The sequence below is a fragment of the Capronia coronata genome (assembly GCF_000585585.1).
Source record: "Capronia coronata CBS 617.96 chromosome Unknown acBCG-supercont1.3, whole genome shotgun sequence".
Lineage (NCBI taxonomy): Eukaryota > Fungi > Ascomycota > Eurotiomycetes > Chaetothyriales > Herpotrichiellaceae > Capronia > Capronia coronata.
The window spans coordinates 1,353,193-1,369,991 of record NW_006912895.1 but is presented as its reverse complement, the minus strand read 5'-3'; the positions used below and the strand labels follow the sequence as shown (position 1 = coordinate 1,369,991).

The window sequence follows — 16,799 nt, the reverse complement described above, 5'->3', positions numbered from 1 at the left end:
CAAATGTCAAGCCAAAGCCATCAATTGCAGTTAAAGTCTCTAATAATCAATCAGGAGAACGCCATCTCGACATCGGCTGTTCTCTTGCCTATCGTGGTTCCTTGCCTTAGCAGAGAATCCAGTCTCACAGCCCACGATCGCGCCCAAGAACATCGCCGCGAGGAAACGACGGGGTGATCTGGTCTCCTCGACTCTCCCTCACTCACCTTTTCCCACGTCCCCTTCAACCGCTCATCCTATCTCTCACCCCAAGATGCACCACGGCCCCGCAACATGGGTTTGTAAAAAGCTGGCTCATTACGTCACACAGATGTGACCCTGGAGCCTTCGTTGGACAACTCATCCGTAGATGCCAGTCTCCTCAGACCATCCCTTGCGGCGCATGTGAAATAGTTCCGATCCAGGGCATTGCTGTCACTGTTTGGCCCAATCCTTTCCAGGCCAAGTAGAGCCCCTCTCGCCAACACCCGTTCGACATTTTGGGAAAACTCCAGTGTCTACTGTGGTTTCTTATGGGCATTGACGCCTCCCATGTACTTGCGCACATCCGTAACCTCCACCAGCTGGCGACCGAGGCCCTTTGTGGTCTCCCACCCTTGTCTGACAACCGGGGGAACATTGGGGTTCTGGATCCGCTGGTCCATGTGTGCAGCGCCCTGGCTAAAGGCATTCTGCACGAATTGGCTTTGATGGAAACGAGCTCTCAGGAAGATGGTGTAGATGCCGAGAAGGATCCAGGAGTTCTTGCTGAACGTCAAGGCGGACAAAAGGAGGCGGAACCACAAGGTGATCTCAAGCCCAGCCACCAAGAACATCGAAGTGTCATAGTACTCTTTGACGAATTTGCCGATCGAGTTGGCCAGAGCAGACTGCGATTTGGCAGCTCCAGGAGATGTGGGGGTGCTTCCCGGAGCGGCTGGGGCAGGCTGAATTGTGGGAATAATGTTGGTACGTGTGTAGGTAGCAACATGGAACACGGAGTAGACGGTGAACGGCAAGAGGGCCAAGGGCACCTGTCTTGAGTATAGCCAGACCAGGGATATGACTGCCTCCACGATTAGTTTCTTGCAGTCTAGAAGGAAATTAACCATGGTACGTACGCAGATATTGGACATTTTCATCTGAGAGCAGGGTGTAGGCTGTTTGGCCGATGGGGGCACCTGGCCTCACGCGGGCTCGATAGGCCTTGAAGACGACAATGCCGTAAGTTGCAACAGCGGAGAGGAAGGCCAGTCGGTAGGTGAATGCGGCCCATTTCGAGTAATAGTTGAATGTCAAGTAGGAGAGAGCGTAGCGAAAGACGGCGAGGAGGAGGGTGAAATGGCCACAGAACCACGCACTGCTCACCAATTAGCCATGGCCACGAGAAAGATTGGAGCTCAACCTCACAATTGTAGGGTAGTGACAAGCTTCGTGAGACGTTCGCCCAAAGGCGCAGTGCCTGGAGGTGGGGGTGCCATTGCTTGAAGCTGGTCGACGAGGCCGGGAAGGGAGGGGCGGTCAAGGACTGAAGCTGGGGTGAGCAGCTTCCTGTAACCGTTGAGGTCGAGAAATAGAGGGAGGACGTGAAAGAGTGTCTGATAGAGGAGGGATTGATGTGTGAGGGAGAGAAGTAGAGGAAAAAGTGAGCAGGGTGGTGCAGCTAGATAAGTAGCGGTAGCGGTAGCAGGAGCAGAGGGCAGAGTGATGGTGGTGGTGGTGATGAGGGAAGACTGAGTAGCTCAGCTGTTGGCTGCCGCTACTAGTAAAATAGGTTGACAAGTAAGAGGAGAGCAGAAGCCTGAAAAGTGGCTTGAACTGGCAGTGTTGGCGATGATGATTGATTGCTGTGAGAGCGATGATGTCAACTCCTCTTCCACCTTTTCCCCCCCTTTGCCAGTGCCACAGTGGCAGCTGCTGTAACCTGCTGCAACCTGTTGTGGCCTGCGCTCTCTCAATGACACTCACTACGACGTACTACCACCTACTTACCACCTACTACTCTCATTCAAGCCACATCTTTCTTCCTGGTGACAGCCGCGTTTACACTTACTGCACACCATGACCCTGATCATCTCAACTTCAAAGTCCAAATGGTTAAAAGTGTCACTCGCCATCTGAATCCCTACTGACCACCTACTGATCATGCATGACGGCGGCCGTCTCAGTGACTGACGAGCTACCAGTACCGCATGCCACTTTCACTTATTACTAGGCTGCCGGGCTTTCTTGCGCGTTTGACATTCCCGTCGACCCCTCATATTACCTCCTTGGCTCCTTGGGCATCTACCTCTTGGGACGATATTGATAGCAAATGGAGATTGGTCAAGTACGGGTTTGTTCGTGGTCAACTCCTTCAATTCCCGCTTTTAGACGATCGTTTAAGTACACAAGGCAGCCGAGACGCGCTCAAGGATGCCAGCTGAGGATCCGTGTTCGGACTGAGTGAAGAGAAGAGCCGTATGGGACAATATCTCCGGTCCATAACTTCCGCCACACCACAACCCACGGCTGCTACTCACAGCTCCCCCCGCCAGAGCAGACACAGCAGTCCAGAAAGGGTTGCAGCTTACTGAGGATCGTCCACCATCCGGTGCCTCACAACGTGAATCGTAGGTTGGAATTGCTGAAAACCCCAGCCTCATTCGGCTTTATGCACAATCCAAGGCTTCCTCGTTTCAACGCCCTTCTCTCCCGCGACAAACGTGTGTGATGTAATTAGGTAGCGACCGGGGCAACAGTGCCAGTCTGTCGCTTGCTCGGTCGATAGCAACAGCAAGGGTCAGGAAATGTAAGGAGGGTGGGTGAAGTAGAAATCGCCTTCGTCGTCTCGTCGCTGAGTGAAACTGGAAACAGTAGATAAGGAAGGAAACAGACCGACAAGGAAGGTCAGGCCGCCGTCGACATTTATCGGAGTGAGAAGCCCTTTCTCTTGCCCTCCTTCTCGACCGGCCTGCCTTGTTCAATGCGTATCTTCTTCTCCTCCAGCTCTGCTCGCTGTCGTTCCAGTTGTTCTTTCATTTCGCGATGACGGGCGAAGAGTTCCTCCTCACTCTGTTGCAGTTTGCTCTCCTTCTCCTGGACCTTCTGCTGGAACACCATCTTCATTTCCGCCTCCATCTTGGCGAGTTTCTGCTCGTGGAGGGTGCGCTCTTCTTCTTGCTTCACGGCCGGGTTCACCTCCTTGAACACGCTGGGGTCCTGTGAAACTCCCATTTGAATGAGCTTGTCGGAGCGGTAGTTCTCATACAGTATGTTGTTTGTATGCTCCTTCAGCTCTTCCATATGTGTTCGAATCAGCATTTGTCGCAATTTCACGAAATCACAGTGTTCCTCGTTGTCCACTTCGATGATACCCCACGGATAGCGGCGACCGCGGACCTTGCGGCCTTCAGGGTTGGTCACCTCGTAGTTGGCACCGACCACGGCAAATGGCACCTTTGACATGATCTCTTGGTTCTCGGCGATGGTTTCTTCGTCGTCCAATTCGTACCGAGGGCCTTCGAAGATTTGGATGGAGTGATGCGCAATGTCGGCAAGAATCTAGGATGATTAGCATATGAAGGTGGGGATAATGGTGAGGTACTCTCTTACCCTCTGTTTGAAAGAGGCCACTTCCTCATCTGTCAACGTGTCGGCCTTCGCGATGACAGGGATCAGGTTGACCTTGGTGTGAAGACGGCGCATGACTTCTATGTCCAACGGCTTCAGAGAGTGGCCGGTGGGTTGAATGAAATAGACGCAAGCGTGCACTCTATTGTCAACAATGTTCATGCGGTTAACCTTGTTCTCCGCCTCTAGATATGCATCATATCGTTGTTCGATGTTCTCCACGATTGGGCGCCATGAGTCGTCGTTGTTGACGAAATCTCCGAATCCGGGGGTATCAACCACGGTCAAACGCAGGCGGACACCATTCTCTTCAATGTCGGCGCTGATCGACTGGATGGCGACCGTCTTTGGGATGATATCCAGACTCGGGCCTTTACGTTCGCGTGGTGGGTAGAGCGATGTGTTGAACAGGGTGTTAACCAGTGTAGACTTGCCCAGCCCAGACTCTCCTGCGTCTTGTGAGCAAATGATCAAATGACAGGAGATCCGTTTTGACATACCGACAATCATTACGTTGAAGTTGAAGCCTTTTCTGACACTCTTTCGGTGCCATTGGTTCGGTAGATTGGCAAAGCCAACATAGCCCGTCAACTTTCGTCTCACCACATTGCGCATGTCATTTGCTGCAGCGGCGGCGGCCTTGGGGTCTTTTGAGCTGACAGTCTGTGCAGGACTTGGGCTTGTTCCGACGGGTGTGGCTTCTTTGAGATAAGGAGACGCAGGTTTTCCATTGGGGATGTTAGGAGAAGGAGAGGACCGAACGCCGTTAGCAACAGCCGCTGCAGTTTGATTCGTGTTAGTCATGTTTAATGAGGCTGAGGATTGAGCTGCGAATAGGCCAGGGCGAGAGGACTGTTCATCTTGAGGAGTAAAACTCCCTGGAATGTGCAAGTCTGCGCTCATGTCAATGTCGCATCTTGAGTCCATCTTCTACCCTTGCTCAATGGTAACGCGGTGAAACCCAAACGTAAAGTCAATAAGAGGGATATGATAAGTGTGAAGGAGAGGAAGGCGTGGCCTGGTGATTGCGCGTTGCAGTGTAGAGGCAGGAACATGGCTGGCTGTAGGTTCAAGGCTCACCCATTTTGTCAGGAGACACGGATCGTGGAGGAAGCACTAAGGATGATGGAAGTGCGGCAACTCGGTTAAGTCTGTCAGTATCAGTATGTCAGCACCATGCGCGACAAGATAGAAGACAACATTCATAGAAAGATAGGGACATGAACTGCCTGCGACAGTTGAGATAGAAGTTGGCAGAGACAGGTGCAGCCAGAGGGGAACATGGTGCATGAGGGATAGGAGGTACGTACTAAGGTGAAACGTCCGGACTCTCGCAAGACGTCCAGAGACTGGTCTGTAGCGAGCGTACAAAGGGAAGTAAAGGCGCTCTCTGTCGACAAGAAATGAAGTGAAGACTGAGCTGAACAACGAATTCAGGGCAACGCGTAGAAAGATACAACGTTCGTGGAGGTGGACGTCGGGGACAGTTTGGGCGGCCAGCACTGCAAGCCCATGCACTGCAGTGGCAGACGGGATGGAAAAAAGGAGACACGCCAAGTCCGTTTAGGCCGACGAGGGAAGGAATCGTGATTGGGTGTGGGATCAACGTTGACTAACCTACTCTAGGGAACACAACGGTGCCTGGGACGCACCTAACCCACCTAGAAAGGCGCCTAAACCACTTGAACCACCGACCCTTAGGCACTACCAGGCAAAGTGCTAGGTACAATTAGCACCAGGAGCCAACTAACGGGGAATTGACCAGGGCTTGGGCTTCCTCTGTAGAAGGTGTTGGTCCTAGCGACGCTCGCTGCTCCACGCTCCATCCGCCCAGAAGATCTTCCAACCCCTACCGACATCTTTACCCCTGATCCTTTCCCCGGCCGGGCTCTAATATTATCGTGAACCTAAAACACTAAACTGATTGATGTGCTGGCTTTCGGCGTTCAATTTTCCACGTGCAGTTATTTATCCTTGCAGTGTCATCGACTAATATGAGAGCAAGCCAAAGAATACCTACTGCCCTATTAGGGGCCATGCGCCCATCTTTGATGTAGACAAGTGCGACTCATAGAGGAATATCAGTCTTCGATAAACTGCTATGCCCTCGTCACCTACGCATGTACTTCACCAATATGATGAGCAGGAATTGTTCTTTACAAATATAGTACAATCTATGGTCCTTCGCCACAGTCACCAACACTGATGCTGTACATCTATCCAGGGTATGCTGATCATGGCACCGCCTGTCATGATGATACATGTCAACGCCGAAAATGCCAATCCATCATCTAGCGTCACCGATTTGGGTGGGATTGTACAAAGAAATTCTTTCAAAACACAGTCGATCCTTCGTCTGCCTCAAGTCTTTCCATCTGCTTCAGCAGATATTGGTACAGCACAAGCATCGTGCCGCTTTGAACGCTTGTCCATACAAAACGAGGGCCCACTCCGCGGAACATGCCGGCAACACCCTCGGTCTTGTAAATGAGCTTCAATGCTGTCAAGACGGAGGAGGTGTCAAGAGTCGGGGTAGAGGGTAGCACAGTTCGGGGCCCTGAATGTATCAACCGCGAATGGGTCTGCGCCGAAGGATGGTGGCTTCTTGCAGCCGGATCCGAGTGTGACGCTTGATTCTGTTTCGCCGACATACTAGGAGTGATCTGAGTCTGTGTCCTCGTCTTGACAACATCCAATGGGCAAGTCATGACTCCAGCGAGACCACCCGCGGACACGGCCGTGAATACTTCCAACCCAAAGCCGATGTCTTGAGTACCGCGCCATTTCTGGGCGAACTTCCTCTCTTGTTCATAGAAGGCGAACTGTAGCGCAGAAAATGGCAAGTCTCGGACGATGGTGGCTTTATATCCAGAGTAGAGAGCGCCGAAGCCTTCCGTGCGGACTATGGTCCGGGCGGCATCCCACGTTGACCGATAGTTGTAACCCGAGTTGAAGAAGGGATTGTTGTATCGACCTTGTAACTGCAGGCGGGTCTTGAGGACCTCGGAGGGCACGTACACGAAGGATGCTGTGAAATCGGCAACGAAACCTGCATGGAGCAATTAGCCACGATTCAGACTCCTGCTCGAAGGCTGGAGGGGTTCGTACCGCTTGCAAGGTATGCCAAGGAAGGGTTGATTCCTCGATCGAGCATGTGTCGCTTGGAGTATTCATATGATCCAAAGAAGATGACAGTCCCGGGAAATGATCCCAGCATGGCCGCAGTAAAGCCTCCATAGAGTCCCCGTCTAATCCCCTCTTGGCGGAAGATCTTCACATAAGAGTCCATTAGGCTGGTATACTTGGGCGGAACGTGAGGATCTCCTTGCTGTCGTGTCTTGACCGTGTCTAGGGAATGCATAAGGATGTCACCGGTCGTTCCACCAATCCCTCCAGCAAGCATTGACTGCGTCTTGTTAGCGAAACTGCAACATGATGGACAAGGGAGTCGACTCTGCACGCACATGGATGTAGGGAGGCCTTTTCAGCTCAATGTCGGTCTCCTCCGACGCCAATCCCTCCATTGTGCGCAGCCGCTGACTCTGTCGTGCGGTCTCAGGTTCGAGGCTAGGCTCCGAACCTCCATTGCGTTGTGCCTCTGAAGAGCCTCTGCCGGAACCGTCCTGGGAAAATAAAGCGGCCAGGCGTGAAGTTAGGCTCATGGCAGGGCCTCTAGCCCTTGACAGCCGAGGCGAAGGACAGACGTGTCCGGGAAGGCGAGGTAGACTGTGGAAAACAAAGGTTTAAATGTCTATCACGCCTCATGCTGCGCCGCAGGCGGAACAATCTACTATATGTACTGTATCGCAGTTCGTACTATCGTCCTACCGTAGAAAAGTTCAGAAGGCTCGGTCTCGGACCTTACATCGGGCGATTCGGGCCTTGGCGTTCCCCAAACCCGGTGCGAGCTCACGTGGGACGTACGTTGTCCTCCTTCACGTTGTACGTACCGTCTCAGCGCCTCAGCCTCGCATGCAGTCCCCAGTATCCGTGTACGATTTTCATGCCTGACTCAAACGTCGCGGAAATCTACAGGTATGTCATCCAGCATCTGCAGCTGTAATACCTACGAGCTTTAGGTCTTCTGGTGTTATAAGGCTGACAGGGCCATGGGATGGTAGGACTGCTCCCGCGGCCATGTTCTTCATGCAGTTTCTTTGATGATCTGAGCCTAAGGCAGAATTCACAAGGCTAGAAGTGCGTGTGTACTCAATTACCAGAAGTTGGAAGACAGCTTGGAGCAGGCAAAACTTTTGCCTCAGAAGCGAGATCTTTTATACATACAACAACCCCTTGCAACCGCCTCGCTAAAGCCAGCCAGACCTGATAAGAACCTACAACATCATCTCCAGAGGATTCTCGATCACTTTCTTCAGCTCCCGGATCCATTCGGCGCCGACTGCTCCATCCACCACTTTGTGGTCGAAGCTGCCGGTGACGACAATCTGGTCGTCCCATTCAGTGACGATGCCCTCTTCCGTCTCGACTGGCACGGCGACCTTGCGGGTCGTACCCACGGCCAGAATAGCTGCTTGAGGAGGATTGATGACTGCGGTGAACCTCTCAACGGCCGCGTTCATGCCCATGTTGCTGATGGTAAATGTGCCACCCTGGTACTCTTCAGGCTTGAGCTTGCCATCTCGCGCCCGCTTGCCAAGGTCCTTGACTGCGGATGAAATCGATGAGAGCCCAATGCTGTCAGCATTCTTGACGATGGGGGTCATTAGACCGACCGGAGTAGCGACGGCGACACTGACGTCGACAGTGTTGTGTTGACGGATGAATACCTGACCACCGTTTTCTCTCCAGCTTGAATTCACAGTGGGAACCTTCTTGCAAGCAATCGCACATGCTTTAATCAAGAAGTCATTGACCGAGAGTTTGTACTTGCCGTCAGCAGCCGCATTGAGCGCTTCTCTGAGCTTGAGCAATTTCGTCACCGAGAGGGTGGCTGAGACATAGTAGTGCGGGTTCTGATTCATCGATTCTTGCAGTCGTGTCGCGATCACCTTTCTCATCGAGCTTGCTGGGATGTCTTCATAGGCCGGGCCGGTCGTGGCTGCAGCGCTAGATGCGGGATTGAATTTCTCGACATCGGAGACCGTGATACGTCCGCCTGGACCAGTGCCTTTAATATCCTTGATCGGGACACCCTTTTCGAGAGCAAGCTTCTTCGCCGCGAAACTGATGTTAGGTTCTCTGTCGAGCACAGGTTGCAGGCGTCCGCCACTAGAGTCGGATTCCACGGCGTCTGATGCCGGTTCCTTTGCTTCGCTTGGAGGCGCTGTTGCAGAACCGGAATCTGGCGCTTCGGAGGCCTCGGATGCCTCCTCTTTGGGCTGCTCTTTGGGAGGTCCTTTGTCACCACCAGCGTCCTCGAGGGTGAACTCTTCGAAAGCTGCGATGTCTGTGCCCTCTTCGACCATCACACCAATTGGCTGATAATGTGTCAGTTTGTTAGACGGGAGGAAGGAGCAAATCTTACATTTCCAACTGGGATATCCTTTTCTCCCGCTTCCTTCAGAATCTTGGCCAGCACACCTTCTTCCTGGTACTCAAAGTCCATCTGAGCTTTGTCCGTTTCGATCTCGACCAACACATCACCCGGCTCCACCTTGTCTCCGACCTTCTTCTGCCATGTTCCAACGTTGCCAGCGGTCATCGTAGGTGAAAGGGCGGGCATCGTAATCACAGTATGGGGAGGGAATGCTAGCACTTCATGTCAGTCTTGATAGGCTTGATTGCGCAGGCTTTGGAGGCGCGCACGTTTGGATGCATAGTAGCGACTGAGGACCGACAAGCAGGGCAGACGTTGAGACCTTTACCACGCTGTTAGCTTTGATCACCATTGCCAATTCCCGGAGTGATGCGAACGTACGCTGCCACATTTTGTAGTCTTTGCAGCGCGTTCCGACTAGTTTTGGAGCTGGGTGCGGCTTGTAGAAACAGACGAGACCCAGAACGGCAGAGAAGGGTTGAGGTCGCCATGGTGAAGACCAGGGGCCACCGGAAGGGAGATGAGAGTCGCAGTCAAGACCTGATACAGGGCAAGGGAGCGACAAAGAGGTATGTGACAGGCCCTGATGGCGAGATTTCCCTTGAACCAAAGCTGTATGGTTTGTTGGACTGTTGGCTACAGCTAAGAAAATGAGTTGAGGGAGCGATGCTGCACACTTGCAGTGCCAGTGGACGACAGACCTGGTCTCCACTCCGGCTTCCGAAATCGAGAGACTGTCCTGTAAGAGGCTGCGAGCGCAAGTTTGGGTCCGGCAAGCTCGGTGCCATTGAGGGACAATCACCGAGCGCACAGAACTCCGCTATACACCTTGTACTAGTAGTGTGCTGCCTATAGGGCGCCTTACTGCCTATTAGATACTTACCTATGCAGGCTGCTTTTAGGTACCTACGGGTATCACCGCAACATACACCACTGTGGAGCATTTGAACATGGTGTACACATCGCTCGGCCGGCATATGCTCCAACCTACTATCGGTCAGCAGCGGCTGGAGTGTCTACACCTCACCCAACAAAACTTATGCCCTCCGCGGTAATGCGCACAGGGACCCTTACGGGAGATCTGTACTATTCATCGGGCTGTCAAGACCTCCTGAACTTCGCGATTGCGACCTACTGCGATGAGTCCGCCTGTCCCACTCCTGCTCAGATGATGCTTGTGCCTTGAACCTCCCGCTCGAATCTCTCATTTGCCAGCCAAATGTCTGGCGTCGAAGGCGAATCGCCGGAGACTCAGTCAAGTCCGCACCCCGAGTTGCATTCGCGGAATGCCTCAGCAGAAGACATCCGCGAAGAAGGCCAGCAAGATCACTCTGAGGAGCTATCTGTCCCCGCCGACCCTACAAGTCATGGAGTAACAATCACAATTGAGGATGCCGATGCGGACGCCGCACGCGAGGGGACACCTACAGACGAGGACGCTGCTGATGCTGCTGATGCTGCCTCCCAAGATGGCACTTCAGTCGTGACCGAGTCACAGGTGGACTCTCGCCAACCTCCCATGCCACAGGGAGATGCAGAAGACACTTCTTTGAACACAGCTCCCCCACAAGGGTCGGAAGAGGCTTCCCAAAATGGGGCTGGGGTCGAGGGAGACCTGCCTCATCAGCAACAGGATGAGGGTATTACAGCTTCAACATCGCATGAAGGCGCGCCTCCAACGCGTCCAGCACGATCCGATTCACGATCTACAACCATGTCGAGACCTTCGCCAGTCAATTCCACGGTTTTCGTGGTGAATGCATTGGAAACTATTGCGGCGGCCAAGGAGGTCCGAAAGAACAAGGAATTCGCAGACGCTGTTCAGGCAGCTTTATCGAATGTCAAGAGCTCGGAGCAGGCAGTCAATCCTGAGATAATATTCCGACCGTTACAGATGGCAACCAGGTCCTTCCACGTTCCGCTGCAGGTGACGGCTTTGGACTGTATCGGGAAGCTCATAAGCTATTCATACTTTGCATTTCCAGTCGTTGCTACCAACCAGCCGGCTGTGGCGGACACTCCTCCTCTGATCGAGCGGGCCATCGAAGCCATCTGTGACTGCTTCGAAAATGAAGCTACTCCGGTCGAGGTTCAACAACAGATAATCAAGTCATTGCTAGCAGCTGTCCTAGATGATAAAATCGTCGTGCATGGTGCTGGTCTTCTCAAAGCGGTCCGACAGATCTACAATATTTTCATCTATTCCAAGTCAAGTCAGAACCAACAAGTCGCACAGGGGTCTCTTCTCCAGATGGTTGCAACGGTATTCGAACGAGTCAGGGTTCGTTTGGACATGAAGGAGGCTCGCCTACGGGAGCATACTGGAGCCAAATCAGACGATGCACTGTCTGGCGAAGCTTCGATGCTTGAGCATGGCGAGCTGAACGGACTCAACGAACAGGCTGAGACACCAGACCAGGAAACTCCTCCTCAGCTATCGGAGGGCTCTCCGAAGACGCAGGAAAAGTTGACTCTGCAGAGCTTCGAGAACAACAAACATCTCGATGATGCTGTCGTAGCTGACAGTGCACCAACGACGGTGACGCGGGCAAGAAGAGAGCGCAAGAACACTCGCTCTTCATCCGGACCCGTGTCTCGCCATGAAGACCATGAAGATAGCGAACTCTCCCCTGAAGATGAGGATGACATCTACATCAAAGACGCCTTCCTAGTCTTTCGCTCCTTATGCAAACTCAGCCAAAAAGTCCTAAACCACGACCAGCAGGACCTGCGGGGCCAAAACATGCGCTCGAAGCTACTCTCTCTCCATCTCATTTATCATGTACTCAACAATTATACCACTGTGTTCACGTCTTCATTCTCCATAATCAAAAGCAGCAACAATGATGAAGGTACACCCTTCTTACAAGTCGCGAAACCACATCTGTGTCTCAGCCTGTCCCGCAACGCCGCCAGTGCGGTGTCACGAGTTTATGAAGTCTGCTGCGAGATTTTCTGGCTCTGTCTGAAGAATTTGCGGGTACTCTTGAAGAAAGAACTCGAGGTTTTCTTAAAGGAGATCTACCTTGCCGTGTTGGAGCGGCGCAGTGCTCCTCCGTTCCAGAAACAAATGTTTCTAGACGTCCTGGAACGACTGGCAGGGGATCCTCGCGCTCTCGTTGAGGTTTACCTCAATTACGACTGCGATCGGACCGCTCTGGATAACATGTATCAAGAAATCATTGAGCACCTTTCCCGCATTTGCAGCACGCCAGTGGTTGTCACTCCGCAGCAACAGCACCAGTATCAAGAGCAACAGGCGAAACAGGCAACGCAAACAGCAGACTGGCATTCCAGGGGTTCATTACTGCCTGCACTCTCCACGACCAGTTTGAGCCACCCGAGCCCCCCTCCATCCCCCGTGCCAATCGAGTACACTTTGAAGCAGCAGGCGCTGCGTTGTTTAGTAGAGACTCTGAGTTCTCTAGACAACTGGTCGAGTCATCCTGTTCCCGATCATAATGATGGGTCACGGTACCCGACCTCAAGAGCATCATTTGAAGACTCCCGAGAATCCCTTGATGACAGCGAAAGACCTCCACCTTCGCCGCGAGTTCATGGGGGAAGTGAATCAGGGTTCTCGACACCGGTGGCGGAAGACGATCCAAACGAGATCGAGAAAGTGAGAAAACGCAAATCGGCGTTGAATGAGGCCATCAGGCAATTCAACTTCAAACCCAAACGAGGCATCAAGACTCTCATAGCCGAGGGATTTATACGCAGCAACGCTCCGCAGGATATTGCTAAATTTCTCTACGGCAATGAACGGCTGGATAAAACAACTCTTGGGGAGTATCTTGGAGAAGGCGACGAACATAATATCGCCGTTATGCATGCCTTTGTCGACATGATGGACTTCAGAAAACGACGGTTCGTTGACGCCCTGAGGCAATTTCTGCAAAGTTTTCGATTACCTGGAGAAGCTCAAAAGATTGATCGCTTTATGCTCAAGTTCGCGGAGCGCTATCTGAGCGGCAATCCTAATGCTTTCGCCAACGCCGACACTGCATACGTCTTGGCATACTCGGCTGTCATGTTGAACACCGACCAGCACAGTACGAAGATGAAAGGGCGAAGAATGACCGTTGACGACTTCATCAAGAACAATCGGGGAATTAATGACGGTCACGACCTGCCTGCAGAGTATCTGGCCAGCATTTACGAGGATATCGCTTCCAATGAGATCGTCCTAGCATCTGAACGCGAGCACGCTGCCGAGCTGGGTATTATTCCCGCAACGCCTTCTGCTGGATTAGCTTCAAGGGCTGGCCAAGTATTTGCCAACGTTGGGAGAGATCTGCAAAAGGAAAAATACGCACAAGCTTCTGAGGAAATGGCAAACAAGACCGAGCAATTATATCGGAGTCTCATCAGGGCGCAGAAACGCTCTGCGGTCCGCGAAGCTCTGTCACGGTTCATTCCAGCCACTTCCGTCAAGCACGTGGGCCCCATGTTCAATGTCACCTGGATGTCATTCCTCTCAGCATTCTCGAGTCAGATGCAAGATGCACAGAACCTGGAACTTATCAAGCAGTGCTTGGAAGGCTTCAGGCTAGCCATCAGAATTGCCTGTAGGTTTGACCTCGAGACGCCTAGAGTTGCCTTCGTGACGGCTCTGGCCAAGTTTACAAATCTAAGCAATCTCAAAGAGATGATGGCCAAGAACTTGGAAGCGCTGAAAGTGCTTATCGAAGTGGCCTTGACTGAGGGCGACGGGCTGAAGAGCTCGTGGCGGGAGGTGCTAATGTGCATCAGCCAGCTCGATCGATTACAGCTGCTGTCCACGGGCATCGATGAGGAGGCAATTCCTGATGTGACCCGGGCAAGTATACCCACGCCTTCTAACCTCAAAGACACACGCCGAAGTCGGCGGTCAATGCAAGCTGTCAAACGTCCTAGGCCCCGGTCTTCTCACAGCTTTCGACCAGAAGTGGCGGACGAGACGAAATCCACGGACATGATCCGTGGAGTCGATCGTATCTTCACCAACTCCTCGAAACTGTCATCCGAAGCAATTATCGACTTTGTGCGGGCCTTGAGCGAGGTCAGCTGGCAAGAGATCCAGTCTTCGGGCAACAGTGATTCTCCACGGACCTACAGTCTTCAGAAACTCGTTGAGATCAGCTACTACAATATGACGAGGGTGAGGATAGAGTGGACGCGTATATGGGAAGTGCTCGGCGAACATTTCAATCAAGTTGGCTGTCACAACAACACGGCCGTGGTCTTCTTTGCCCTCGATTCATTGCGGCAGCTATCAATGAGGTTCATGGAGATTGAGGAACTGCCCGGGTTCAAATTCCAGAAAGACTTCCTCAAGCCTTTCGAACACGTCATGGCGAACAGCAACGCCGTGTCGGTGAAGGACATGATCTTGAGATGCCTGATCCAGATGATCCAAGCTCGTGGGGACAATATCCGATCCGGGTGGAAAACGATGTTTGGGGTCTTCTCTGTTGCTGCCCGCGAACAATACGAGTCGATTGTCAATATTGCATTTGACTACACGACTCAGATCTACAACACCCGGTTTGGCGTTGTGATATCCCAGGGCTCTTTTCCAGACATGATCGTTTGTCTCACTGAGTTCTCGAAGAACCTCAAATTCCAGAAGAAATCACTTCAAGCGATCGAGCTCCTCAAGTCGACGGTTCCAAAGATGCTGAAGACACCCGAATGTCCTCTGTCAAGGCGGCATATTAAAGGGGTCCAGGCAGGAGATTCGGACATTGTCGCTGGGGTCAAACAGCCAACTTCTCAGACCGAGGAGGAACAGTTCTGGTACCCGGTTCTCATAGCCTACCAGGACGTTTTGATGACTGGGGAAGATCTCGAAGTGCGTTCCCGAGCTCTCACCTACCTGTTCGAGACACTGATCCGATACGGCGGCGACTTTCCCATCGATTTTTGGGATGTCCTTTGGCGCCAACTCCTCTATCCGATCTTTGTTGTTCTGCAGTCCAAGTCGGAAATGTCCAAGGCTCCTAACCACGAGGAACTGTCCGTCTGGCTGTCGACGACGATGATCCAAGCCCTTCGAAACATGATTACCCTATTCACGCACTACTTCGAGTCCCTAGAGCACATGCTCGATCGCTTCCTGGATCTTCTTACCCTGTGCATCTGCCAGGAAAATGACACGATTGCCCGGATCGGCAGCAACTGTCTTCAACAGCTCATTCTGCAGAACGTCACGAAATTCACGCCTGAGCACTGGTCAAGGATTGTGATGGCGTTTGTGGAGCTGTTCAACCGAACGACTGCTTATGAGCTGTTTTCCGCCGCCGCAACCATGTCCGATGCGCGACCTACGCCAACCCACGATGGATCCGATGGTCTGTCCATCTCAGGGACAACCATCGTGAACACTGCAACAACGAACGGCGGCGCAAGTGAAGGGCATGCGCTCGCTTCTCCTCCAGAGTCACGCGCAGACCCGATGGCTGCCGCGCCCGAAATCCTCCCAGCTCAGACGACGCCCGAGCTCGAAGACTACCGCCCACATTCGGACATGCAAGTGACGGCACCGGTGGTGACAGCAGCACGCCGTCGGTTCTTCAACAAGATCATCACCAACTGCGTCCTACAGCTCCTTATGATCGAGACTGTGGCCGAACTCTTCTCCAACGACTCGGTGTATGCCCAGATCCCTTCTTCGGAGCTCCTCCGGCTGATGGCGCTCCTGAAGAAATCGTACCAATTCGCCAAAAAATTCAACGGCGACAAGGACCTCCGCATGGCGTTGTGGAGACAAGGCTTTATGCGACAGCCGCCGAACCTGCTGAAGCAAGAATCCGGCTCGGCCAACACCTATGTTAGTATCTTGTTACGCATGTATCACGATGAAGGAGAGGAGCGAAGAGCGAGCCGAGAGCAGACCGAGGGTGCACTGATTCCGTAAGTTTTTTCCTCTCTTCCCTCTGGCGAACTGCCCATCAAGCTGTTGCCATCTTTCGTGTTTGTGGGTCTATGAGAAGGAATGCTAATATGACAATTTCCTTGGTTTAGGCTGTGCGCCGACATCATCCGGTCTTTCGTCCTGCTCGACGAGGAGACGCAACAGCGCAACATCATCGCGTGGCGGCCCGTCGTCATCGACGTGCTGGAAGGCCTCACCAACTTCCCCAAGGACAGCTTCGAGAAGCACGTCGACATCTTCTACCCGCTGGCCGTCGGCCTGCTGGAGAAGGAAGTCAACGCCGACCTGCGCTCGGCGCTGTGGGGCATGTTCCGCCGCGTCGGCGAGGTCAAGTTCAACATGCCCGAGTTGATCATGGCGCGTGGTCGGGACGATAGTGTCAGCTCCACCACGCGGAACGGCAGCATCGGCGGTGCCACTCCGACGAGCCCCGGCACGTCTCAGTCTGGTCGTGGATTCGAGTACGCGGCGAGCAGCAGGAGGGGTAGCAGGGTCAGCAGAACCGGTGCGGTATAGGCGATATCCATGCCTTTGCTCCTGACTATTCAGCCCAACCGGTTTCAAGCGCCAAGATCCTCCCTAACTAGCGGAGACGGATCGAGGACGGAGACAGTAAGACTTGACTGTTCAACCCTGCTCTCAAAGGGAAATCCGACAGCCCGGCCTCCAGAGTTGGCTGACACGCATCGAAGACCGTTGCGTGGTACCGGCGAGTTCCTCTTCAACTGTTCAACTGTTCAACTGTTCATCCGTATTGAGGACTCATCAGACATGGCAATAGTGTCTGGATCG

General features: G+C 53.0%; 5 protein-coding genes across 5 annotated transcripts; 1 reads left to right on the top strand and 4 right to left on the bottom strand.

Moving 5' to 3' along the window:
- Positions 1–497: 497 nt before the first annotated feature.
- On the bottom strand, positions 498–1,460 carry A1O1_03800 (uncharacterized protein; the record flags this gene model as incomplete). Its single annotated transcript, XM_007724700.1, has 3 exons — positions 498–1,045; positions 1,101–1,339; positions 1,390–1,460. 3 exons carry the CDS (start codon positions 1,458–1,460, stop codon positions 498–500), a joined length of 858 nt encoding a protein of 285 aa, XP_007722890.1.
- A 1,426-nt stretch (positions 1,461–2,886) lies between these two features.
- On the bottom strand, positions 2,887–4,395 carry A1O1_03799 (peanut-like protein 1 (cell division control like protein 1); the record flags this gene model as incomplete). The annotated part of the gene is made up of 3 exons (XM_007724699.1): positions 2,887–3,522; positions 3,574–4,040; positions 4,092–4,395. 3 exons carry the CDS (start codon positions 4,393–4,395, stop codon positions 2,887–2,889), a joined length of 1,407 nt encoding a protein of 468 aa, XP_007722889.1.
- A 1,529-nt stretch (positions 4,396–5,924) lies between these two features.
- A1O1_03798 (uncharacterized protein) lies at positions 5,925–6,994 on the bottom strand (the record flags this gene model as incomplete). The annotated part of the gene is made up of 2 exons (XM_007724698.1): positions 5,925–6,640; positions 6,700–6,994. 2 exons carry the CDS (start codon positions 6,992–6,994, stop codon positions 5,925–5,927), a joined length of 1,011 nt encoding a protein of 336 aa, XP_007722888.1.
- A 931-nt stretch (positions 6,995–7,925) lies between these two features.
- Positions 7,926–9,579, bottom strand: A1O1_03797 (pyruvate dehydrogenase E2 component (dihydrolipoamide acetyltransferase); the record flags this gene model as incomplete). Its single annotated transcript, XM_007724697.1, has 4 exons — positions 7,926–9,029; positions 9,077–9,300; positions 9,358–9,410; positions 9,470–9,579. The coding sequence occupies 4 exons, from the start codon at positions 9,577–9,579 to the stop codon at positions 7,926–7,928; spliced, it is 1,491 nt and encodes a 496-aa protein (XP_007722887.1).
- Positions 9,580–10,307: 728 nt separating this feature from the next.
- A1O1_03796 (uncharacterized protein) lies at positions 10,308–16,523 on the top strand (the record flags this gene model as incomplete). The annotated part of the gene is made up of 2 exons (XM_007724696.1): positions 10,308–15,985; positions 16,097–16,523. The coding sequence occupies 2 exons, from the start codon at positions 10,308–10,310 to the stop codon at positions 16,521–16,523; spliced, it is 6,105 nt and encodes a 2,034-aa protein (XP_007722886.1).
- Between the last annotated feature and the right edge of the window lie 276 nt (positions 16,524–16,799).